The sequence below is a fragment of the Podarcis gaigeae genome (assembly GCF_964106915.1).
Source record: "Podarcis gaigeae genome assembly, chromosome: 15".
In the NCBI taxonomy this organism is placed as follows: domain Eukaryota; kingdom Metazoa; phylum Chordata; class Lepidosauria; order Squamata; family Lacertidae; genus Podarcis; species Podarcis gaigeae.
This window is the reverse complement of record NC_139692.1, coordinates 20,886,353-20,912,148: the sequence shown is the minus strand read 5'-3', so window position 1 is coordinate 20,912,148 and position 25,796 is coordinate 20,886,353. Positions and strand designations below refer to the sequence as shown.

Here is a 25,796-nt window from a genome sequence, read left to right as displayed (position 1 = left end):
AATCAAGTTATATTTGTTGAACTTTTGTAATAAAAAAAAATGAACTGGAACAATGGCCAAATTATAACCAGGGTAGATGATTAACAGCTTCGCCTACACGCTGGTTGACCCAGCTGTCCCTGCCTGAGGCCTTCTGCTACCCCGTGAAGGGGGGGGCAGGATTATGAAAATGCAATGTGAAATTTTGGGGAAATTTCATCCAAGGGCAACATTATCTCACAACACCCAGTGCCGCTGCAAGAGAACTGGGGCCGAGCGTGGGGGTGGGCAGCGATGCCAATGCATTTCTTTCCCAGAATGCAAACCAGAACAGCTGTATTGCGAGGGAGGGAAACATCTGTCTACGTGAAGCAAAACTTTGGTGGGGTGGGGGAGCCACATGCAATGGGGAACACGAATAGGAAATGCCAGTGGAAGTGACTGTAGCTCTGTTGCCATCCGCAAGCATTCCTTGCAGGCCTCGACAGCCTTTCCTGGCCCTGCCACGCCCCCCGAAGGCCATATTTGCTCCCGGAAATCTCACATGTGGCCCCCCAAAGCACACCCCGAACCCCACGGCCCCCCACCTGTTGCAGGAGCCCCCCCGACAGCTGGCAGGGGACATTAGAGGTCCGCAGGAGAGCCTGCCTTTCTCTCCCGTGAAAATACCACCCATCCCCAGGGATATCTGGGTTGTTTGTGGCAAGAATGGTAAAAGGTGGGCAATGTCCCCCAAGCAGGGGTCCCAGGGAGGCATCAGCGATGGATTTTATTCCCTCAGACCCTCTGCTATGTGGGGAGATGCTCCTTTTCACTCAAAGGTAGGCCATTTTGTGGAGCCTTTGAATATTCAAATTGAAACTATCGCGCAATCATTGATTGTCAAATCATTGGATTCTTGAGGTTTTAAATACTTGGCTTGCGGGGAGAAAAATTCAAACTTATATCTGTAGGTATAAAACATTAATATTGTTTGTCTCCCACTCGAGATCTCCACAAAGGGTTTGGAATGATTTTTTAACTGAAAAAACCTTGTTTTCTTCTCTGTTTTCCTCTTGAATTAGGAAGCCCAGCTGAGGATCCCTTTTTTTGTCCACAGAAGATCCCTGGGTGTAAAGGAAAAAAAACACAACCCAGAATAAAGACTTTTTCTTCTTCTTCTTCTTGCCCTGGAAAATGTCAGGTAAGTTTGATTTCAGTCTGTCTCTTTGTGGGGTTTTGGTGGGGAGGGTGGATTAATTCTCACCCGTGTAGTTTGTTGGGACAGTTTGCTTTCAAATAAAACAGGGTGGAAGAGGAAAGGGTGGGGAGAGTTAAGAACAGGAGGGCACCAGTGGCTCCAAAATGCAGTGAAATCAATGTTTCTTTAAGTGCATGCAAGTTAAATCTAACCAGATGCAAACTCATATACATAATAAATATATAAATATATATGCACAGGCGCACACAACACATCAGAGCAACAGGGCTACAGGAAAAAGAAGTGTCTCAGCTGGGAATGTTTAGGAGTGGAGCTGCTCCAAACTTCACTGTGAAAGGCAGCATTTAAATATATATATGTATATGTATATGTATAAGTATATATTTAAAACACACATTGCTTATGTGAAATTTTCACCTCCAAAGCCAGCCTCTCTGCCCAGGCAACCAGGGGCTACGGATCTCCAAATTACAAACATTTCACCCCCTCCATCCCCGGGGTGCAATTTAAGACTTCAGCCACGTAACTTGCCAGGTGATTAGTTGTGGATTTTAATATTCAGGGGACGATCAGAGCCCACCCACCACGACAGCGGGGCTTAGCCAGCCACCTGGCTCTCCCCACTTCCCGGGAGGAAGAGGAGAGGCTAAATGAATGCACCCCTAATACAGTAGGGTGGGGTGCGGTAGTTGGAGGGGGGGAGAGATGGGACTTTTTTTTAAATGGAATGCGGCGCTCAGTAAGGGTCGCTTGTGCCCAGATGTCCCCCCGTGCTATTCCTTTTGCGTCCAGCGGCGGCGCTGCCGCGCAAGAAAATCCACGCGGGAAAAAAAAACCCCGCTGCGCTCCCCACGCGCGATCGCTTTCCATTCTTCCCACGCGCAATATACGCTTTCCGTGCACGGCTTGGGAAGGCAGGCAGATATGCGAGGTGGAAGGAAATGGGTATCTCAGGTGGGTCTCTTGCGGGTGGGGTGTAAAGTAGGGGCAGGGAGATTGTCGGTTGGGAAGGGTAGCTGGGAAGAGAAGCCGGATACTTCCGAGTAAACAGGCATAGGATTGCGCTGCACGCGAGTCCCATGGATTGCGACGGCTCTTTCTCCGGAGCCAACGTGCACAAGGTTGCAATTATTGTTTTTTTGGCGGGGGGAAATAAATGCAAGCGATCAAAAACCGTGTATAGAGTTTGCAATTGCTGTGCACGTTGACTTCGGAGTCCCGAAGCCGGATCCGGGCCACGTTTTACTCGGAAGTAAGCCCCACCCCCGTGCTCCACGGCGCTTCCTTCTTTCCAGGTAAGTAAGGGCAGCTTGGCAGGCGAGGAGTCGCCCGCCGCCTTGGCAAGGAGCCTGGCTGGAGACGGCGCGGCGCCTCTACTCCCGAGCAAGAGGACTGCGGTCCCTCCTAACCCGACCTCCGGAGCCGGATCCGGCCTGCCCCCGCCCGCTTTCCCGTTCCCACGTGCGGGTCGTGCAGGCCTCGGAGCGGGGGTCTGTTGGCTGGCGGCGCGGATAGAAGGCAGGCGCGGAAGGGAGCGCGGCGGCCCGCAGTTACTCACGGCGCTTACGAGGGAAGCACCGACCAGGCTGCCTCCGGCGCAGCCAGCCTAGCGCAGGGCTCCGATCCGTGGCGCGCTTACTCCGGAGTAAGCCCCGTCGAACTGGCGTGCCGTGGAATCGGTTTGCAAACGGCTTGCAGCAGCCCGCTCCCCGTCTGTCCCCCCCTGCTCTTCTTTTTCTTATTTTTGAGGAGCGGGGAGGGATCAGAGCCCCCCTCTCCAAATTTCACCGCTTCTTCTCCCCCCCCCCCCCGTTCCCAGCCCTCAGATGCCTCTGCAAAGCTCTTTCACACACACCCTCCCAAAGCAAACGCGGGATTTACTCACGAAAGCAAGGGTTCTTGGGCGAGATGTTTGCACCACCCAGAGACATGAAATGGCAGGATTCTGAGCTGCGGAGAGTGAATAGGCTTTTCCTGCAAAACTACCCTTCCCAGGCGGCCCCGCAAGCCGTGACATTTAAACCGGATTGGGGATAAACGCATTTGTGACCTAGGCGCGCCTTGTGCAAAAGGGACAGTTCAGGGTACCTGGCCAGACACCAGTTGTTCCTCTCCCTCGTGGGAATCTGCTCAAGTGTAGGTGGTTGGTGAGTGGCAGATACGGAGTAGCGGGAAAACATCATAAAGTTGGGCAGAAGAACCCATTTCATTCATACTTACCGCTGAGTTTAGAGGCCCACTACAATTTACAGAGTTGGTTTGCAAAGAATTACATAGGGTTGTACCCAGTGCTGGTCTTAAGAGTAGACCCATTGCCGTTATTGGACCTGACATACTTAGATTCATTGATTCCAGTGGGTCAGCTCTAGCATTGAATCCAGCCCACGATAGGAACAAAGGAAGCTGCCTTATATTCAGTCAGACCAATTGTGTGCTGTTGTCTAGACACTGGCAGGCAGCAGCTTTCCAAGGTTGCAGGCATAGAGTCTCCCCCAGGGCATGCCATGCTCTAAGTTGCAGCTGCTCAAAAGCTCTTCTGAGTGCTTGCCTTGCATACCCATCTGGGTGGCTTTTTAAAAAAACAAGGGATGAACTTATTTACTGATTGCATTTATATCCAACCCACTTTTCTTGTAGCGCCAGGTGGCAGGCACGATTCTCCGCCTCCTCCTTTAACCCCCACAGCAACCCTAAGCTAAGAAGCAGCGACTAGCCCAAGGTGAACTTCATGGCTGAACGAGGATTTGAACCCAGGTCTCCCAGGTCCAAGTCCAACACTCTAACAACTACTGTATACCACACTGGCTTCTGGGTATTGCTGGGCTCTCAGCAGCAGGGCCAGTGGTAAGGGGTGATGTACATTGGAGGCCCCAGAGCATTTGGATGGTCACGGGTTCTTCACCCCTCCTTTAGACAGTGACCCTTGATTCCGGAATTCCATTCTGCGTGTTTGCAACACTTTGAACCGGCCAATATTCTAGAAGCCATATAAGTTTTTGGTTTTTCAGAAGGGGGCGTCACACCCAGTGGTTGTGGGGCGGGTACCACCAGCGTAAGAGTGAGGGCTAGCTACACCAGGATTCAAATTCCCTCTCCACCATGAAGCCCACTGAGCCAGTCTTCTGTCTCTCAGCAGAACCTACCTTGCAGGGTTGTTGTTGTTGTGAAGCTAAAATGGAGAAGGGGAGAAGAAGTGTGTACTTTTTGAGCTCATTGGAGGAAAGGTGGGATATAAATGTCGCCATGACCAAATCACTACTGCTTCGTGGTGCAGCTAGCTAATTTTATACTGTACTTTGGACTTACACAGGGACCCACCTCTTTAGATAAAAGGTATAAATTTACTGAGTCTTAATGTGCCATTGCATGTAATGCACACCTCAATTTTCAGAACCTTTGAAACCAAAAAAGGTATTTGGTGTTGAATGTAAATGTGCTGTCGAATCTAATGCGCACCTTAATTTTCGCAACGTAATTTGACCAAAAAAGGTGAGCATTAGATTCGAGTGAATACGGTACAGTACTACTCCACCAAAATGTGGTAAAGCAACCTTGCTGTGTGTGTGTGTGTGTGCAAATTTCCTAAAATCCTAGCCTGATGGCAACATTCCCGCATCATGACTGCACTCAATATAAGCAAGATTGCACAGAATCTTGAAGCAACACAGTCTGGGTTTTTTGGGGGGGTGGGGGGTGGTACTTCCACCCAATTAGGCCAGCTAGCACTGAAAATAGTAGTGAGTTCCATTAAAAGAAAGGCCTCTCGGTTTCCTTTTCCCATGGCACAAGACACCTTCCTTAAAAAATACTGCCGCTGATTATATACATTTAGGCATTTTGCAGTGGAATGGCATGGTCTCAGATGGTGCCAGATGCACAAGGGCCACCCAGGTTTCTCCCCCTGCTCTGTTTCCCAAACCTCTGCAGGGGAACAAAATTGTTGCAGCTTCTCATCTGGCAAACTCATTCTAGGAATCGTAAGTGCTGTTTGTCAGGGCAGGACACTGGGCAGATGCCTGTGGTCCCCTAAGCAGAATGAGCAGGTGCCCCCCACCGCAAAATAAATATGGGGGCTCACTGACCATCCCTGGAAATCAATCTGTAACGCATTACTACCTAAGGACGCCTCCGTTCCCTGCAAACTGTCCTGCCCAGTTAAGACCATTAAATCCAGAATCTAACATTATGTAGCTGCAGCACTGAACGTTGTTGGCTGAAACTTGATACTTCTGTTTTCTCAGGACAGGTATCACTTGTTTGGCTGTTTAATACATAGCACATGCATAGCACTTTTTGAGCGTTGTGGAAGACCTTCACATTTGCTCTCCTAGGCAAGCTTCACAACAGCCCTGTAATGTAGACTGATATCATATTCCCATCCCTTGGATGGGAGTGAGAAAGACTGAGACTAATGCTGTGTACACACCGTACATTTAAAGCACGTCTCCCGCCACCCAAGAATCCCGGGAACTGTAGATTGTTAAGGGTGCTAGGAATTGTATCTCTCTGAGGGGTAAGCCACAGTTCCCAGGGTTCTTGGTGTGTGCTTTCAATGTGCTTACACAGCCTCTAAGCGTGAGCTAGAGTAAGCAGGTGGAACTATGGCAAAGGCGAGGTTTGAATTAGGGACACCCCGGTTGCAAGGAATTCACTGCCAGGCAGCATAAGCACGTGCAACTGGGATAGCTCAGTCAATAGAGCACGCTACTCGTAATTTCAAGGCTCTGGGTTTGAGCCCCACATTGGGCAAAAGATTCTTGCATTGCAGGGGGTTGCAGTAGGCGACCCTTGTCCCTTCCGACTCCAGGATTCTCTCATTCTATGCATGTCTGCTAGGGATGTGGGTGGCGCTGTGGGTTAAACCACAGAGCCTAGGAATTGCTGATCAGAAGGTCGCGGTTCGAATTCCAGTGACAGGGTGAGCTCCCGTTGCTTGGTCCCTGCTCCTGCCAACCTAGCAGTTCGAAAGCACATCAAAGTGCAAGTAGATAAATAGGTACCGCTCCAGCGGGAAGGTAAACGGCATTTCCGTGTGCTGCTCTGGTTCGCCAGAAGCAGCTTAGTCATGCTGGCCACTGTACTCCGGCTCCTTCGGCCAATAAAGCGAGATGAGTGCCACAACCCCAGAGTCGTCCACGACTGGACTTAATAGTCAGGGGTCGCCTTTACCTTTACCTATGCATGTCTGCTAGGAAGTAGGTCTCACTTTGCTCAATGGGGCTAACTCCAAGGTAAGCCCGCACAGGATTGCACCATTAATGACAACTGTCTACTGCCGGGACGAGTGCTAGTTGTATCTGTATAACTGTGCAACGCTCACTTCCTGTTGTTTAATGACCAGCTGTATTTTGTTGCTTAATGACAGCTGGTATTTATTTATTTATCAAGACAAATATACCGCTTAATTATTATTTTTTAAATCTCTTAAGCAGTTTACATAAAATGATATACATATTAGTTTAAAGTAGCAATAGAAACAGATAGCGTGTTAGTGGTGGATTTATACTGGGCTGTCCGCACATCATTCTGCTTGGGAGAAGAACCACAAGGAGCAATGGGACATGCGCCGATCTGAAATGAAGCAGTGCGCCCTGAAAGCAGGATTGCGCATAACTGCCCCATCATGAGCACAAATTGTTATGAATGCAGAATTAATAGATGTGCCCATGAAGCCTTGGATCACAGCATAACCAAGGCTCTTGGTTACTACTGTATAAGAAAAAATATGGTGTGAAATATCGGGGTGTAGCCCTTGGCTGTAGCCAGGATTTTTGTTGGGGGGGGGCAGGACTTTTGTTTGGTGGAGGAGGGGCAGAACCAACGTGATTGGTCAGTTAGTTATGTATTTCTATTGTTTTACTTGATTGGGGGGTAGCTGCCCCCCTGTCCCCTCTTGGCTACGCCAATGGCGTAGCCAACACCGGTCCCTATTCAGACTGTAAGTCAACCCATTGACATTAACGGACGTGGCGCAACTCATTTAGGGTTATTGATTTCAGGAGGCCCACTCGGAGTAGTACTTTGTTGGAGACACCCCATTAGTTCTGCAATAAGCTTCTAGGATAATCTCCCAGCCTTAAATTTCTACTTGCGTCTCCCCAGTCGTGCTGAAATGTGTTCTCCTCTCTGCCACCGCCCTCCCTGTGAGAATCAAATGGGAGGGTGCCCAAAACTGAGTTGCTGTTATGTGAACGGGAACTCACACTGGGTCACGACATGGCCATCAGGTATGACAAAAAGATACTGAGTGCCTTCCCTGTGGTGTGTGTCATGGGGGGGGGGGCGCGGCGCAGATTCCTCAGACTTACTGACCCAGAATGAAATGAGACCTCCTTGAGTAATCTGGACTTAATCGGTTTATCGAACTCTAAACTCATGATGGGGGAAGCTTTATTTGACAAATGTTTGACAACATGCGTTCTATCAGGAAGTGTTTACAAATTAAGGAATGGTTGCAAGGCCATCAATAATATATTCAGAGAGATATATACTGACATCAAGTTTTCGTTTTTTTAAAAAAATGCTTTCAATCATTCCACTCATCCAACCGTCTGCCATTGACCCCTTCTTTCTAAAGTATTTATATGTTATCCATGAAAGTCTGATAAATGTTCACACAAATACAGTTTTTAGCATAAGGGAATGATGGTGAACATTTAACAGTGTAGTCCTAACTACATATACTCAGAAGCAAGCCCCAATGAAGTCAGTGGAGTTTACTCCCAGGTAAGTGGAGGTGGAATTGCAGCCAAGAGAGTAAGTGCCAAAGTGGCGTTGCAAAGTAAGTGGGATTTACTTCAGAGTGTTATTATTCTTAATAATAAATTGCTATTATTTATATACTGCTTAATGGAAAAGTAGGTGCCTAGGTAATTTGTTGGTAAAAGTCAATTACACTAACTTAAAATTGCAGGTATAAAAACCAATTATGCAAACATTAAAATGTAAACATACACAATGTGTTTCTAATGTTGTACACCACCCTGTGATCTTTTGATAAAGGGTGCTATGTAAAGTGTAATAAGAATAAGAATAAATGCTATGTTGTGCTCAAGCTGATGTAAAAAAATCCAATTAAAACATTCAAAGGCTCAAACCACATTTTAAGGCTTTTCCCCTTACAAGTTTATTTTGACTTCCTGTTTTGTAATTCAGCATGACTTTCAGCTCCCTGCTACCCAGAAGTAAGTAAACCCTGTAAAGGAGGAAATATTTAAGGTAGTGTGGTCAGAATCAGAACCCAAGTCCCTGAATTCCTAAAGTGTAGAATCACTTGCTTAAGCAGTTTATGACTCCGAGCTGGTAAACCCTAAACTCACTTTTTACTTTTCAGAATATAAAATCCTATTGTTAAATTGATTCTTTTAGGAAAACCAAAGGTCTATCAAGGTGTCCGAGTCAAGATTACAGTGAAGGAGCTTCTGCAGCAGAGAAGAGCCAAGCAGGCTGTGGCAGATGAAGCAGTAAGCACCTCCTCCTCTTCCCACACTTGTGGCTAATTGCATCATCATCATCATCATCATAAACAACTTGTTATTTTCTTCCTTTCAATTAGTGATGTGGCCTGCACCATGCCACTTGGTTGTGCAGCACTTGAACGTGTGTGAACTAGAACCTGGGATCTTGAAACAGCTGTTCCCAGATAGCACCACTTCAGATTGAAGGGGCGATGCATTTGAATCCTTTCCTACCAAACGCCAAACCCTGCATGTAGAAAACTAGCTTGTCAGTGAGAAATGTGGGGCTCAGAACCCTTCTCCCTAGCATATTAGCTTTCTATTGCAAGGATTAAAATATATGCAAGAGCATTCACCATTGTCACCCTCCACTTGCAATCTGAAGCAGTCCAGGAACAGTTTATTGCTCGTTTACACTGGGCCTGACTATAGAATAAACATTGTACTGGAGCTGATGCAAAGCCATATGAAAGTCTTCCTGCAGTAGTTCATTCATACATACAGTGGTACCTTGGGTTACATACACTTCAGGTTACATACTCTTCAGGTTACAGACTCCGCTAACCCAGAAATAGTACCTCGGGTTAAGAACTTTGCTTCAGGATGAGAACAGAAATCGTGCTCCGGCGGTGCAGCAGCAGCGGGAGGCCCCATTAGCTAAAGTGGTGCTTCAGGTTAAGAACAGTTTCAGGTTAAGAATGGACCTCCAGAACGAATTAAGTACTTAACCCGAGGTACCACTGTACTACCAATCACCCCTCAAGCATTGAACAGTTATCTGTAAGCCAGCCATAAGGTGCCCTCTTTGTTCTCATAAATTAATGCATGAAATTTTTGACCAGTATTTTCTGACCAACCAAGTGTCAAAGTGCAATCATCATCTGGGGACCTTCTTTGTGTGCCTCCTCTACGAGAGGTCTGGAGGGTGGTAACATGAGAACCAGCCTTCTCTGTGGTGGCTCCCTGTCTGTGGAATGCTCTCTCCAGGGAGGCTCACCTGGTGCCTTCATTAGACACCTAATGTTCCTCTTCAATTGACATTAGCATTCTATGTCCTTTAAAATGTGTTTGTGGGAGGAGGGTTATTGGTTGGTTTTTGTTTTCTTACGCCTTTTGAGTTTGCCTTTTGTATTTTTATTTTGTGACCTGCTTGTGATCTTCAGAGGACAGGCGGCATGCAGATTTAACAAATGATAAGAATGAAAGCCTAATCTGCTAATTTTAGCATAAGAACATAGGAAGGCATATTATGCAGAGGCCATTAGTCCATCTGACTTAGCACTGTCTACAATAAATGGCAGTGGTCCTGCAGGTTCTCAGCTGTATCTGGAGATACAGGGAGACTTCTGCATGCAAAACTTGGGATCTAACATCTCAACCAGAGGACCTTCCCTTTCTGTGGGTGGTTTGCAGAAAGTGGAAGTTTTTGGTCCAGAAGAAAGAGGCAGAAGGGGGTGAATTCAATGCTGAAGGACTGCTCCACACACACCAGTCTGGATGTGGCACCACAAGTCAGCTTTTGCAATGCATAAACTGGAGGTGGAATTTTTCGGGACTGTGCTTGAATTTCTGCGGGAGTTGCTGCTCCAAAGCATCAGGGAGGGTTATGACACAGAGACCTGGGTGTTTCTGTCACCCTCTGATGCCTCCACTCTGGATGTTAGGCCAACGCAAGATTCCAGGTTACACCCATCCCTGTGTTGCAATTTAAACCATGGCTAGTCTTACATGGTCTCTCTCTCTTTTAAAAAAAGCTACAACTCCCATTTTCTAATGATGCGAGTAGGGTGGGGAGGCTATAGCTCAGTGCTGCAACACCTCCTTCGCATGCAGAAGGACCCAGGTTCCAATCCCTGGCATCACGATCCGAAAGAATCAGGCAGCAGCTGATGTGAAAAGGTTTGTGTCCGAGACTCTGGAGAGGCGCTGCCAGTCAGAGTGGGCAATAGTGAGCTAGATAGGCAAATAGTTTGACCTTACATAATGTAGTTTCCTGTGTTATCATTTGTTAAATTTACAAAGCAAGAGTGCGTAGACTTTTGAGTTTCCAACATTTGTCATCTTTGGAGTAGACCCATTGAAATTAATGGACGTGGGCCGTTTAGATCTGTTCATCTGATGACAGGAATTTATTAGGGTGCAGCCTGTAATCTCTTAAGAGTTAAGGTGTAGCTAAAAAAGGTAAAGGGACCCCTGACCATTAGGTCCAGTCGTGGAAGACTATGGTTGCAGCGCTCATCTCGCTTTATTGGCCGAGGGAGCTAGCATACAGTTTCCGGGTCATGTGGCCAGCATGACTAAGCTGCTTCTGGCAAACCAGAGCAGTGCACGGAAATGCTGTTTACCTTCCCGCTGGAGCGGTACCTATTTATCTACTTGCACTTTGACGTGCTTTCGAACTGCTAGGTTGGCAGGAGCAGGGAGCGAGTAACGGGAGCTCACCCCGTCGTGGGGATTCGAACTGCCGACCTTCTGATCGGCAAGTCCTAGGCTCTGTGGTTTAGACCACAGCACCAGCCATGTCCCATAAGGTGTAGCTAATCGGGCTCAAATGCTGCTGATGGTAACACAGAGCATCCTATAACTCAGGAATGGGGAACCTGAGGACTAGCAGATGATATTGTATTACGGGGCCCATCATCCCTGATCAATGGCTGCACCGGCTGAGCCCAGGTTCCCTGTGGGAAAGTGTTAACTGCTCTGCGAGAGGAGGAGTGATTAAGAAGTCACACACAGCACATTGTACTATGTGCAAAGAGCTCCCCTGGCTTATGTTGCTTTAGTGATTTGCATAAAGAAAAAGCCAGCCAAATACTGCTTCCGGGTTCACATCACTGGAGGGCTGTTTTCCACCTTCACAGATTAACTCTCGTACCCACCTGTTGCTATTCCTTGGAAAAGACATTTGCCCTTTGTCTAAGAAACTGGGCAATCTGGGAAGTATGTGTGTGTGTGAGAGAGAATCAATCAATCCCTTCAGCACTGAAATGACCCTAGTGAAGATACGTCTTCTGATGACATAAAAATCTGTGAATGTAGTTTAGTTTTCTAGCTGTGCTGTAAGAAAACAACGGTCGCTTTCTTATCTACTGTAAGCAGGAGGTTTTAGAACACAAGCAAGGCAGCCGTTTAGATGATCCTGCGGGCAGCCTGCAAGGGAAGGGGAGAGAAGAGACAGCAAAAGAAATTTTATGTATTGGGGCACGAACATGCAAACTGAAACACGGAATCACCATTGGAAATTTGCACTTCTCAAAATTTGGCAATGCATTTCTTCTATCGAGTAATGTGTGTGCGATAAAGTGTGCATAAAAATGCAAATATTACATTAAAAGAGCATACACAAATGCTTTATGTTAGGGGAAATTGTTTGCAAAAATGTGTATATTAGAAGAAATTAGCAGTAAAATGCAGACAAATTTTCACACAGACTTCTTTTTAAAAAAGAATCTGCTTGCTGATGTGCAAATGTGTGTTTAAGAGTGGAAAAACGAGAAACCGAGAGAAATTGAAATTGATAGATTTGCTCACCTGTCATTTCATATCATATCCTTCCTCATGCAGGAAAGAATTTAAGCTTTTCTCAGTTTCTACTGACAATGGTTCATGAATCTGTCTCATGTCTGCTCCTGAGACTTTAATGCCATTTCACATTCCTGTTTCTGCTTTTTATTTTTTTAATGTTTCTTAGCTGCCTTGGGAGTGTCCTAAGCATTGTGTGTCAAAAATGGAATGTTATAAATAGTTAAATATTTTTTAGTGTAAATACACAGATTAATAGCAATCCCAGAGGGACCTCTCCCCAATATTTAAAACCAGTGGGTAGAGGGTTGTTGGAACATGCAAGATCTCATCTGAGAAATTTCACTAGCTTTCTTTGTGACTCAGATGGCTTTCCTCAACATAGTTTTGGGTGTTTGAAACTGCCTTGGATTTCGCTTGAGTCGAAACCTGGCAAGGAGTGGAGGGACTGTGAAACACCCACCCCACCCCCAGGGGGAAATTTCGTTGATCTTATGAAGAACCCCTCTGTTTGTGGAAGAGCCATCTCATTCGCTTTGAGCTGCCTTCAAATTCCTTTTTAGGTGAACTCTGTGTCTGGGCTCTAGATTTCTGGAGTTCAAAGCATCTGCCATTCAGTTGGAACAGCTGCTGTTACAGAGCCTGCCTTTATGGATTTAACTGTGATCAAACAAAGCAAGGTTGTAAATTCCTGCGGGGGAATGCTTTGCAAATAGGGGTGACCTTCCAGTAACTTTTAAAAAATATTTCCTGCTCTCGGTGGTGCTTCACCCTAAACACAGGCATGTTGATAGCAGGTTATTTTTTTAAAAAAATGCTGAGAGCCTGTCCCATGGCAAAATAGTGCGTTCTTAACAGATTTCAAGAATTGCATGTTTCTTCTATGGGAGCATGCATCCCATAGGTAACAGACTAACTAACATCTAACATGGCCACAACTTCAACCTACACAGATAACAGCAGAATCAACCTGCATTGCTAACTCCCTGCGTGCTCCTCTTGGAGATAAAGCCTGGACTTACCTCCACCGTGTTAAGGGGATGAAGGAAGGGGGGAGGGAAGGAGGCAAGGACTTCCTTCTGCTTTATAAATGGAGAACCACCCAGCTGTGCTTTGCTTTATTCCTTGTGTTCTCAGGTTTCCGGAGAAGGCAGTGGCAACAATGTCCATTTGACGGAGTCTTTCTCCCCTCCCTGTGCAGGTTGGTACAAAAAGAGAGAGCACCTTTTTTCCTCTCTCCCCACCCCCCACCTTTCCCCTCTCTCCCAAAACACATCCCACTTCTTTTCCGGACTTCCTAAACCTGGCATTTAATTAGGAACCTAGCCAATCAGAACTTTGCTAAATGCAGAGGAGGACACACAGAGGGGGGAGCCAGCAAAGATTTCCTTGCCCCACCTGGCAGCCTCTTCATCTCAGTTTGGGGCTGGCCTATAGACCCATCCTGTTCCCAAAAGGAACTAATGGACCAAGTTTAGTGGCTTGTTTTCTCTCTCTCTCTCTCTCTCTCTCTCTCTCTCTCTCTCTCTCTCTCTTCCTGTTAATCCAGCGGGTGGGGGGGGGTTAATCTTTTCACATCTTACATCAGCTCCTTCCTGGTGTGCAAGAACTCCTACTGTCAGAAAGTCCTTCCTGATGTTTAGTCCTTGTAACTTGAATCCATTGGTTCGTAGCAGGAGAAAACAAGTTTGATCCATCCTCCACGTGGCAGCCCTTGAAGATGGCTGTCATATCTCCTCTCAGTCTCCAGATTCCCCCCCCCTCCCAATGAATCCAGTTTTCAACTTCAGTAGGAATGATAGGATATTGTCAGGGGACTGATTTGTAAATCTGGGGACGTCTGGTAACCTTACTTTACCCGGATAAATATACCCAGGTCCTTCAACTGTTCCTCATAAGACTTGGTTTCCAGACCCTTGAACATCTTGGTTGCCCTCCTCTGCACACCTTCCAGCTTGTCAATATCCTTAAATTGTGGCACCCAGAATTGGGCACAGTATTCCAGGTGTGCTTTGACCAAGGCAGAATAGAATGGTACTATTACTTCCTTTGATCTGGGCACTATACTTCTGTTGATACAGCCTAGAATAGCATCAGCTTTTTGCTTTTTGCTTTTTTTCCTGCTACTGCTGCATTGCATTGTTGACTCATATAAAGCTTGTGGTCCGCCAAGACCCCTATATCCTTTTCACGTGTACTATTGACATTCCTGGTGTCCCCCACCTCCTATTTATGCAGCTGATTCTTCTAGTGTCGAACCTTACACCTTGTCATGCGTTCTTCAATAATTGTGTTATTTTTATGGATTTTTTCTGTTCTTATTTGCTTGTTTTCAGCTGCCCTTTGGCTTGCACAAAAGGGAGCATATAAATAATCTAAATGATGCAACTAACTAAAATGACAGCTGTTTGTCCTTGCGTCCTACTGTCTTGTTCTCTCTTCTCCTTCCTCTCTTAGCCTCTTACGTAGACACAGAACTTCCCTCTTCTTCGTCCGGCTGCGTACAACCCTGGCAGTTCCAAAACTGCACTGCCTGCGAGGAGCTCCCCAGTTACCTGGAGCAGCTGGTTGATTCCTGCCTTCAAACTGAGCTACCTTTGGATGCCACTATGGAGACTACCCAGGGCAACATGCCTTGCTCGCCCGACAGCTTCCAACTAGGCCCTCCCTACCTCAACCAAAGCCTGGTAATTGTGCTTCAGTTTTTATGGGGTTGGGGTTCAGGATTTTACAAAGCACCCGTATGCTTGGGGGATTTATACAGCAGGAAAGTAAGAGCCACGACTGCAGGACAGAAATCGCCGAAAGCTGTAAATAGCTTTGGGAGAAGCACAGCTGCTCTTATGGAGCCCTGCTGTGGGGCCTCTGTTAAAGTAATTAAAGAAAGCCAGTGTGATAGTGTGGTTAGATCATGGGTAGGCAAACTAAGGCCCAGGGGCTGGATCCGGCCCAATCGCCTTCTAAATCCGGCCCGCGGACTGTCCAGGAATCAGCGTGTCTTTACATGAGTAGAATGTGTCCTTTAATTTAAAATGCATCTCTGGGTTATTTGTGGGGGCTGCCTGGTGTTTTCATATGAGTAGAATGTGTCCTTTTATTTGTGGGGTATAGGAATTCGTTCATCCCCCCCAAAAAAAATAATAATAATCCGCCCCCCACAAGGTCTGAGGGACAGTGGACCGGCCCCCTGCTGAAAAGGTTTGCTGACCCCTCAGTTGGATTGTGTGACTAGGGCTTGGGAGACATGGGTTCAAATCCCCACTCTGCCGTGAACCTCACCTACGCCAGTTGCTGTCTCTCAGCCTAACCAACCTCACAAGGTTGTTGTGAAGATAAAACGGAGAGGGGGAGAACAGTGTTTGCCACCTTGGGCCCCTTGGAGAAGAGGTGAAATATATAGTGGTACTTCGGGTTAAGTACTTCGTTCCGGAGGTCCGTTCTTAACCTGAAACTGTTCTCAACCTGAAGCATCACTTTAGCTAATGGGGCCTCCTGCTGCTGCTGCGCCGCCGGAGCATGATTATTGTTCCCATCCTGAAGCAAAGTTCTTAACCCGAGGTACTATTTCTGAGTTAGCGGAGTCTGTTACCTGACTCCGAGGTACCACTCTAAAGGGAATCAATAAACGAAGCCTGGAGCCTTAATTATTATTGACTTTTTTCCTCAGATGCCTCATTTTCTCTCTCCTCTCCCTTCTCTGTAGGGTCCCGGATCCCCGGATTCCTCTGACCCCTCCAGCTCATTTGATTACAGCTACTCTCCACCACAGCCTCCTCCTTTCACCCCACTCTCTTACAGCTCCCCTTCCCCTCTGGATGCTAAGAGCTGCATGTATCCATCGTCGGAAGGAAGCCCCTATCACCAGCAGTCCCAGTTACAGTACAGCCACGCCCCTTCTGCGTGCTGCTGTACGTCTTGCGGCTCCCAGCACTTGGACGCTTTCAGAGTACCGGAATATTTCCCCTACGCAAACACGGACTGCAGGGACTATGCCCCTTCCGTCTCCGTAGCAGATGACTTCTTCCGGAGAGATCGGAGCTGGGATACATGCTACAGCTAATGGGGGAGCGTCCGGTGGGCGGCCGCTGTCCTAAACGCAGGAGATCAGCATAGACTCTGGTTGCCATTCTGGTTGGAGGAGGGTGCAAGCATCCCAGCTTCACAGAGTTCTTCATCGGGTGTAATGAAAAGGGGGGTGACATTATTAGACCGTTTGTTCTCTGCGCTAAAACACACACACAGGAGAATCCACATTCTGCACGGAGAATAGCTGAATCCTGCAAGTGACTTAATTGATGTGGATGTCACTTGTTTTGCCTAATTTGCTTTGTCTCTGCTGGTTGTGGGGAGAATCAAAGGGGCTAGGCAGGGCGCTGCCATGGTACTCCTGGCCCACTGGGTATCTTATTCACCATATCTTATTTCATCAAGCACTGCCTGTATACTTGCAAGCACATCTCTGTAATCATAAGTACTAGAAACTTCTTTTTTTAAAAAAAGGCTTGAGCTAAATTGTGCATCCAGCAACACATTTTGCAATTCTTCTGTACCCAATTGGAATTGCGGCATGCGCACAGCCCGTAGTTTAACAACCTGGATTAGTGGCATGTTTTACCCTCGCAACCTGGTGTGCTCAATACATTTAAAACTTTGGTCCCCTCCAGATGAAGGGTGCTGTGAAACGCAAAAGCTTGCATACGCCTATCCATATAATATATATTCTGTTTCCTTCATCTCTTTCATGAATACAGCATGTATTCGTGTTTGTGCTCGGATCAGATAAGCCAGTATATTGCCTCCACGAACATAACCCAACCTTTTCCTTCTTCTGGTGGTGTTTTCTCTGGGGTTCATTTAAGGGTGCGCACAACGTTTTAAACCACATCACAGCATTTCTTTCGCCATCCTGTCATTCTTGTAGCTTTGATTCCATTAAACAAACGTCAGCCAATTTGCCGCAGATGGGTGTGTTTTCCCCCTTTCATTGTCGCAGCACAAACTGATAGCTGGAGGCGTATTTCAATGCATTGCGTTCACACAGAATGAAATAATTCTAGAGTGGGCTGGGACCTCGGTGGCTATCTGGTATGACCCACTCTTCAGTGCAGAATATGCAATTACAGCACCCCTGACAGCTGCTTAAATGTCTCCAGTGAAGGAGAGAGCCCAGCATTTCCACTGTTGAACAGCTCTTGCCATTAGGAAATCCCTCCTAACACAGCTGAAATCTGCTTCCCTGTAGTTTCTAGGTTCTAAATTTTTGTCCTGATAAAATTTTGATTTTTGTCGTGGGAGAGATACTTTCCATTTCCATTAAAGGCTGAGTGGGGAGGTTTATTGGATATTCCAGAGTAGTCCTATAGACATTGTCAGTATATGGGTGTAATCTATCATTGGGGGTCAGTTAGTCAAACCACCCCATCTTTCCTCACTTATGGCTAGCAGCATGCATAGCCTACAGAAAATTCACCAATAAACTAGAACTTGAAATCCCAAGTAATTATTCTGCCTTTGCTCATCAACAAGAAGCACTTTGCATATCAGAAGTGTGGCTCAGTCTTCTGAGATCTGAATCACACATTTTTAAGCCTATGTTTACAAGGATTGTAAGAGGCAGACCCACATAGAATGCATTACAGTAATCAAATCTAAAGGTTACCAGAGCATAGACGACAGAAGTTAGGCTATCCCTGTTCAGATAGGGGCACAGCTGGGCCACCAGCCAAAACTGATGGAACAATAAAACAACAGGGTGGCGATACAATGACTACTGCAGTCGATGCAAGCTAATATCACCATCTAATATCACCACAAACAATAAACATCCATAAAAATGGCAAAAGTAGTTTCTTTCCCAAATAGGTTTTATCTTTATCAGTAAATAAAGAGTTCACTTGTATTATATCAGTGGTTCAGTGCTCATTTCTTCTCTTTCCAAAATAGATTTTATCTTGAACAATTGCAAACACAGTAATAAAGAGTCAACTTGTGCTATACCAGTGGTTCAGTGCTCAGACGGTGTTCCGGTAATCAGACGTTTCGTCACTTTCGTCACAGTCATCGAGCTGTCAGAATCAATTGTATCAGAATTGCACTGAATTAACAAGTAGGATAAGGAAAATTAAAAATACACTGAGAATGCATAAGTAAGACATACCTTTGTAGTAATATAATATACAAGGTAAGACAGTATGTATACAACTTAAAGCAGGGGTATATCTACAAGAATAAAGGCGAGACAATAACTAGTCCATTCACACATACATAGTTAATACCCTTAGTCTCACTAATACAAAAATTCTCTATGGAAACTTACCTGTTCCCATCTGTATGTTTCCATAGGGAGGAAATGTATTTAAATTTGTGAGCCCTACCCATGTTTCCGAAGGGGGTTTAACAAACTGAAGGACATCATCCTCTTTCTTTGCTCCTCCTGATACAATTGATTTTGACAGCTCGACGACTAATCTCTTTAACGATGAAACGTCTGGTTACCGGAACTCTTTATTTACTGCGTTCACAATTGTTTAAGATAAAAGCTGATGGAAGGCACTCCTCATCGCTGAGGCCGCCTGAGCCTCAAAGTGATGGCAAGGGATCCAAAAGTACCACCAAGCTACGTACCCGCTCCTCCAGAGGAAGTGGAATCCCATCGAGAGCAGGCAACCTCCCAGCCCTCCGGTCTAGGGAACCGTTCACTAACAGTGCCTTTATCTGGATTGAGTTTCAGTTTGTTAGCTCTCATCCAGTCCATTACCAAGGAAAGGCTGGTCCAGTGCTTCCACTTCTGCACCTGCAATTGTAAAGGAGAAGTAGAGCTGTGTGCCATCAGCATATTGCTGACACCATACTGTACTGCAAAACTCTGCATAATGCCAGTAAGCAGTTTCATGTACTGTAGATGTTAAACGGCACAGAGGATAAAATTGAACCCCGAGGAACTCCACATTAAAGGTTCCACGGGGCTGAAGAGTACTCCCCAAGCATTGTCCTCTGGAAACGACCGTCCAAGTAGGACCAGAACCACTGCAATGTGGTGCCACCAACCCCTAACTCGGACAGCTGCTCCAGAAGGATACCATGACCAGTGGTATTGAAAGCCACTGAGAGGTCGAGGAGAATTAACAGGGACACATTTCCCCTGTCTCTCTCCCAACAGAGGTGACCAAAGCAATTTCTGTTCCAAAGCAGCACCTAGACCCTGATTGAAACGGTTCTGGAAAATTCATTTCCTCCAAGAATGCCTGGATCTAGTCTGTATTCTCCTGCTCCAGAACCTTGCCCAAGGAAGGGAGATTAGCAGCAGGTTGGTAGTTACTTAGATTTTCTGAATTCAGGGAGGGTTTATTAAGAATCGTGTGGCCTCCTTCAAGCAGGCAGGGATCACCCGCTCTCAAAAGGAGGCATGAATCGCCTCCATGGCCCAGCCAGCTGTTCCCTCCCTACTAGTTTTTGTCAGCCAAGAGGGTCAAGGGTCCAGAGCACAAGTGGTGGCCCTGAACAATCCAAGCAGCTTGTCCACATCCTTAAGCCTTACTAACTAAAACTCATCCAACACACCAGGACTAGACGGTGCTCTGAACACCCCTTGAGAGTCATCTGCTGTAATAGCGGAGTCAAGATCCCAGGGGATGCAAGGGATTTTGTCCTCAGCTACTGTTGGTTGTTTGGGGCAGCCTGTAAGAGGCCCCACACTACCCAGAAAAGCTCTGGCACAATGAGGATGCAATGGAGGCAGCAAAGTACAGTGGTACCTCAGTTTACGAACTTAATCCGTTCCGGAAGTCCATTCTTAAACCGAAACTGAGGAACGCTTTCCCTAATGAGGCCTCCCGCCACCGGTGCCTTTCCACCATTCAACGTCCGTTCTTGTTGTTGTTTAGTCGTTTAGTGGTGTCCGACTCTTCGTGACCCCCTGGACCAGAGCACGCCAGGCACTTCTGTCTTCCACTGCCTCCCGCAGTTTAGTCAAACTCATGCTGGTAGCTTCGAGAACACTGTCCAACCATCTCGTCCTCCATCATCCCCTTCTCCTTGTGCCCTCAATCTTTCCCAGCATCAGGGTCTTTTCCAGGGAGTCTTCTCTTCTCATGAGGTGGCCAAAGTATTGGAGCCTCAGCTTCAGGATTTGTCCTTCCAGTGAGCACTCAGGGCTGATTTCATTAAGAAAGGATAGGTTTGATCTTCTTGCAGTCCATGGGACTCTCAAGATTTCTTAGACCAAGGTAAAGTTCGCAAACCGGACACTATTTCTGGCTTTGCAGATTTCGTAAACCGAATAGTTCGTAAACAGGGCTGTTCTTAAACTGAGGTACCACTGTGTACCTTCATTACTGCCTTCGCTGCCACACAGTAGACTCGATGATGAGCCCTCTCCAGGGTTTGATTACATTCAACTGGACTTTTCCTCCACTTGCGTTCCAGCTGTCTCCCAGCTTGTTTCCTTGCCCTAAGCTCTGGAGTATACCAGGGTTGAGAAGACATGGGCTCCACAAAGTGGGAGAGGGCGCTCAGGGGCGTTCATGTCAACGGCCCGAGCCATTTGGATGTTCCAGAAGTGGGTCAAATCACGCCAGTCAAATCAGCCAGAAAATACCCCAGAGTCATCTGAAAACCCATTGGATCCATCAAGGTGGACCATCCCACTTGGTTCTTCACCTCTGTAGAGGGGGGAAAGTGCTGAAAGCCTAAATCTCAGCAGGAAGTGATCTGACCATGTCAAGTGACCGATGTCAATATCGCACACTTTCAGATCATTCTTTTCCTGCCCTGTTGAGAAAACAAGGTCCAGAATGTGGCCTGCCACATGTGTTATGTATAAACATCTGGATTTGAAGGAATGTTGTATCTCCACCTCTAGAAGCCCATAGTGACCCCTGCTGGACCTTTGTAAAATGTTCCATTTCCCCCCATGGCCTAATAGGAAAAAAATGCAATGCCTTTGAGGATATGTTCCTGTTATTCCATTTAACAGAACATGTGTTTGGGTCAAAAAGGAGCTTTTTCCTTAGGTGAACAGCAGCACGGGGTGATTTTTGTTCAGATTGTGCCTGCGGGCAGGGGGAGGCTAACCCTACAACTACTGCTATTGATGTCATTACAGTGGTACCTCGGGTTACAGACGCTTCAGGTTATAGACTCCGCTAACCCAGAAATAGTACCTCGGGTTAAGAACTTTGCTTCAGGATGAGAACAGAAATCATGCTCCGGTGGCACAGCAGCAGCAGCAGGAGGCCCCATTAGCTAAAGTGGTGCTTCAGGTTAAGAACGGACCTCCAGAACGAATTAAGTTCTTAACCTGAGGTACCACTGTATTTAAAAACTGTCCTGCTTAGTTTGCTTCTGACAAACAAGCTTCCAAAAGGAAGTCTGTCTTTGCACAATGCAAAGAAACTTAATGCTGCATCTGCGCTATGCCTTTAGAGCTACTAAAAACAGCCATGGCTTCTTCCCCCCAAAGAATTCTGGGAGCTGAAGTTTGTTAAGGGTGCTGAGAGTTGCTAGGAGGCTCATATTCCTCTCACGGAGCTGCAATTCTCAGAGTGGTTTAGCAGTCAATCCCTCTTGACATCAGTCTCTGGGAGTTGTAGGGAATTGGTAATTACAGAGTTAAACATTGTTTCCGGTTACTATGGGTTGGAGCTTAGGTGCCATGCTTTAGCTTTTTAAAATTGTGGTTACTTTCATTTTCCTGTGCAGTTGTGCCTTAGCCTGTTCCTCAGCAAAGAGCCTCTTTTGTCCTGGGTCTCCAAAGTGAGTAATCTTGCTTTATATTCACAACACATCTCCACTGAAAAGTATTCTGGGCAGCAGGCGATGGGCAAGATCCTCTTTACCTGAGGCTCTTCAGGAATCCCGCACTGTCTGAACAGACCAGAGGTAGTCAGTGTGGCGCTCTCTGGATATGGTGAGATGACAGCTCCCACCATCCCTGCCCACTTGCAATGCTGTCCTTAGCAGATGGGAGTTGCAGTCCACTAACACTAACACCGCTGGAGGAGACAGTACTTGGCAAGAGGGATGAATAGTCTGACCTTGGGGAAGGGTCGTAGCTCTGTGGTGAAACATCCACCTTGCATGCAGAAGTCTCAGGTTCAATACCCAGTTGCAACTCCAGATAGGGTTTGGAGAGACTCACTGCCCAAACCCCTAGAGAGCTACTGCCAGTCTGTGCAGACAATACTGAGTGGACCAAAGCTCTGACTCTGTGAAAGGCAGCTTCCTGTGGACCTGAGACCTGGAAGGAGGTTGCTTTCTCATGTATGGCCCGAAAAAAAGCAGGATTTGTGTTGCCTTTTGTGCTCCCTGCAAACACTGATGGAGGAAGGGGTGGGTGGTGGATGCGGCCCACCCCGGGTGTCATTCCTGAGGGGGGTGACATCGCCGCGTGGCCCCCCTGGGATGCTTGCCCTGCCCCTGCGGGTGGCTAGCCCCGCCCCCAGGTGCACAGCATGTGTGCCGCTCAGGGTGCAAGAGCAGCTAGCTCTGACTCTGCCTGCAAACAGTGCGCCTGCCAAAAGTTCCTTTTGTAGCGCAAGAAGCCATGATTTATAGACCCAGATAGAAGAAGCCCCATTCCTCGCCTGTTGTTCCAAGGCCAAGCCTTAACAGACGGAAATGAGATTAATCTTTATGGGTGTTTTGTCTTTACGTACCTGCAATCAGTTGGCCGCATTAAGCAGTTGCCTCGCCAGAACAACTTGCCATAATTTCTCTGATTCCACCGCTAGCAATATGGTTTTCAGAAGAGCTGTTGTACATGGGAATTCTTTTTCTGTGTTGTTGTTTTTTTTTTAAAGTCCTCATGAAAATCCATCAGCATTTTACTGGAAATTTCTCCCAAGATTCACATTTATTTATTTTTTGCAAGCAAGTTCCTCTGAGAGAAGGCATTTTATATTTTCACCAACTGCACCACCCGACTCGGCGAGGTGCAAATTTTGAGGGACAGCTGTGCTGAGATTGGTGTATTGTTTTCAGAAAGTGTGAACTGGATGGGGAGGGTCCTGGATTAAAATCCTAACTGGATTTATCCTCCATTCCTAATTCAAACTCAGCGCCCTCCCTATGTGTTAAGGAAACAGGAATTAAATGTGTGAACTCTAAACCTCCCCCCCCAACTCCCTGCCCCACAAAAGCTGGACCAAATAAGGAGAGCCAGATGCTGGTTCAGAAATTATTCAAATTCTTCTACTGGAAAAGAAAGATTGTATTTTCCTTGAGGGGGGCTGGTGGGGGCAGGAAGGATGGTCCAGAGGCACTTCAGAGATAAACTAATAATTTGCAGGCGACTCTATCAATGTCAACAGTGAACTTATGGAATTACCAGGAGACAGTGGCAAGAATGGTTTTTTTTAAATGGAAGACTATTGCCCCATACAGTGGCTCCGGAAAGATAAAGGAAAAATTACAGGGTGGAGGTGGCAGATGAGCTTCAAGACTGAGCTATCTTGGACGAATGATGTGAAGTGAAGATAACTGTTTTTGGCCCATTTTTGCAAAGCGCAAAGCACAGACGCTGTCCACAATCAACCTGACTTCGGAAGAAAATGCCTTTTAGAATTTCTGGCTCACATACCTGCGGTTTTGGGAAAGACGGATGGCCAGAGATGTTCAGATTACTATTTTCCAAAGATTGTGGCAACATGTTTTACACAGAGAGGCAAAAGAAAGAGAGAGGGCTGAAGCTTGAAATGTTGACTGTGTGCACTGAAGTTTAAAAATTCCGAGCATGATAATTTGGGAGAGAGCAGATTATTTGTGATAAAGATGTTGAAAGTTTTGTGGCATCCAGAGGTCACAATGTATAACTTGGATTGTAGGGTAATGCAAGTACATGCATTGATTTCAAAAATCCTTTGGTGGACTCAGCTTTTGAACCCAAAGGAAATAGTTTGCTATTTAAGCTTGCTCACTTTCAAAACATGGACGTAATTTTAATAGAAACGTTACATTTACCTTTGAAATTTTAATAGTAGAGTCACTCAACAGTTTGGGGCCCATGGGCTCATTTGTGAGCATCTTATGTACACTGTCACAGTGCACAGACTGCAGTCACAGATGTGCATGTACACTTCAACCAGGCATACTAACTCTTCCTTGCCCCCACCAACAATTAGGCATGAAAATGGCCCTTCTCCTGGCAGCAATAGAAGGCTTCTTTCAAATCTCATTTCAGTAGGGTGGGATATAAGTTCAAGGGCTGCTTGTGCCTTTAGCGCCATAGGACACCTTCCCTTGCTTTACAAGATGCATCTTCCTGGATCAGACCAAAAAAAGGACCCCTGGATGGTTAAGTCCAGTCAAAAGGCGACTATGGGGTTGCGGCGTTTATCTTGCTTTCAGGCCAAGGAAGCCGGTGTTTGTCCACAGACAGCTTTCCAGGTCATGTGGCCAGCAGAATTAAACTACTTCTGACGCAATGGTACACCGTGATGAAAACCAGAGTGCACGGAAATGCTGCTTATCTTCCCGCTGCAGCGGTACCTATTTATCTACTTGTGCTAGTGTGCTTTCGAACTGCAAGGTTGGCAGGAGCTGGGACAGAACAGCGGGAGCTCACCCCATTGTGGGGATTCAAACCGCCAACCTTCTGATTGGCAAGCCCCAAAAGCTCAGTGGTTTAGACCACAGCACCATCTGGTCCAGCATCCTGTTATCAGAAGCAATCAGCAGGAAGCAACACCTTCCACCGTGGTTTGCCCTCAACACCTGTCACTCAGAATCTCTGTACACTGAAGTTATTGGTTCAGTATTGCAGCTCATGTCATCACCATCACCATCACCATTTTATTTGTATGTCCATTCATACCCTTGTATGTCCATTCATAGCCTTCATGAATTTGTCCTCTTTATTTATTTTTAAAATCTAAGCCAGCCAGTCCATCGCTGCTTCAGTATAGTGTTAGTTCAACAACCAAGCCCCAACCAAACAAGTTCACGGCTGCTTTGCAGACCTGCTGTCTCCATGGTCAGGAACCAGGTGTTATCCCTATCAACAGCTGCAAGGGCTGGTAGGTAACCATCTGCTAAACCATTTTTTCAAAAAAAGGAAAACTGGGGGGAGAGACAAGAATCTTGCCTCTAGCCTGGTGATTTTCTTGTACCTCTTGTAAAATGTGACTTGAGGCCACACGTTGCTTTCAACCGCTCACCTCCCTATCTTACGCTTTTCCTACTTAAACTGCTTGTCTTTATAGCTCTCAGGTTCCGGAGCGATTCAGTAAATATTTGTATGCTCTGGGCCCACGGATCAAACACTTTGATTAGCAGTGGCATTTACTGGGGGACAGAATACACACACCTGGCTTTTCTTGAGTGGAAGAGAGAATCTGCAGTAAGGGTAAGGATGCAGCTAAACCCACAGATCTTGGCATGAGCCCTGATTTCTGGTTTTACACAGAGCAATAACTAGCGATATAGGAAGCTGCCTTATCCTTGGGCCAGGTAGCTCAATACTGTCTACATTGGCTAGAATTCCAGGATTTTCAGCAAGGGACATTCCCAGCACTCTGGGGTTGCCAGGGATTGAACTTTCGACTCTCTGCATGCAAAGCAGTTACTCTGCCACTGAGCTACAGAGCCTCCCTTAATACACAGGGACACAGAAAGATGCCTTATACCAAGGCAGACCATTG

The 25,796-nt window shown here is 46.5% G+C and overlaps 1 protein-coding gene across 2 annotated transcripts; it reads left to right on the top strand.

Moving 5' to 3' along the window:
- The first annotated feature begins 1,140 nt into the window (after positions 1 to 1,140).
- POU2AF3 (POU class 2 homeobox associating factor 3) lies at positions 1,141 to 17,119 on the top strand. Of its 2 annotated transcripts, none has more exons than XM_083714143.1 (5): positions 1,141 to 1,162; positions 8,549 to 8,643; positions 13,297 to 13,360; positions 14,617 to 14,846; positions 15,863 to 17,119. In XM_083714143.1, the coding sequence occupies exons 1-5, from the start codon at positions 1,156 to 1,158 to the stop codon at positions 16,217 to 16,219; spliced, it is 753 nt and encodes a 250-aa protein (XP_083570269.1). In that variant the 5' UTR covers positions 1,141 to 1,155; the 3' UTR covers positions 16,220 to 17,119. The 2 variants fall into 2 exon arrangements, with proteins under 2 accessions (XP_083570269.1, XP_083570268.1); XM_083714142.1 differs by lacking the exon at positions 1,141 to 1,162 and adding an exon at positions 1,960 to 2,134.
- Positions 17,120 to 25,796: the final 8,677 nt, after the last annotated feature.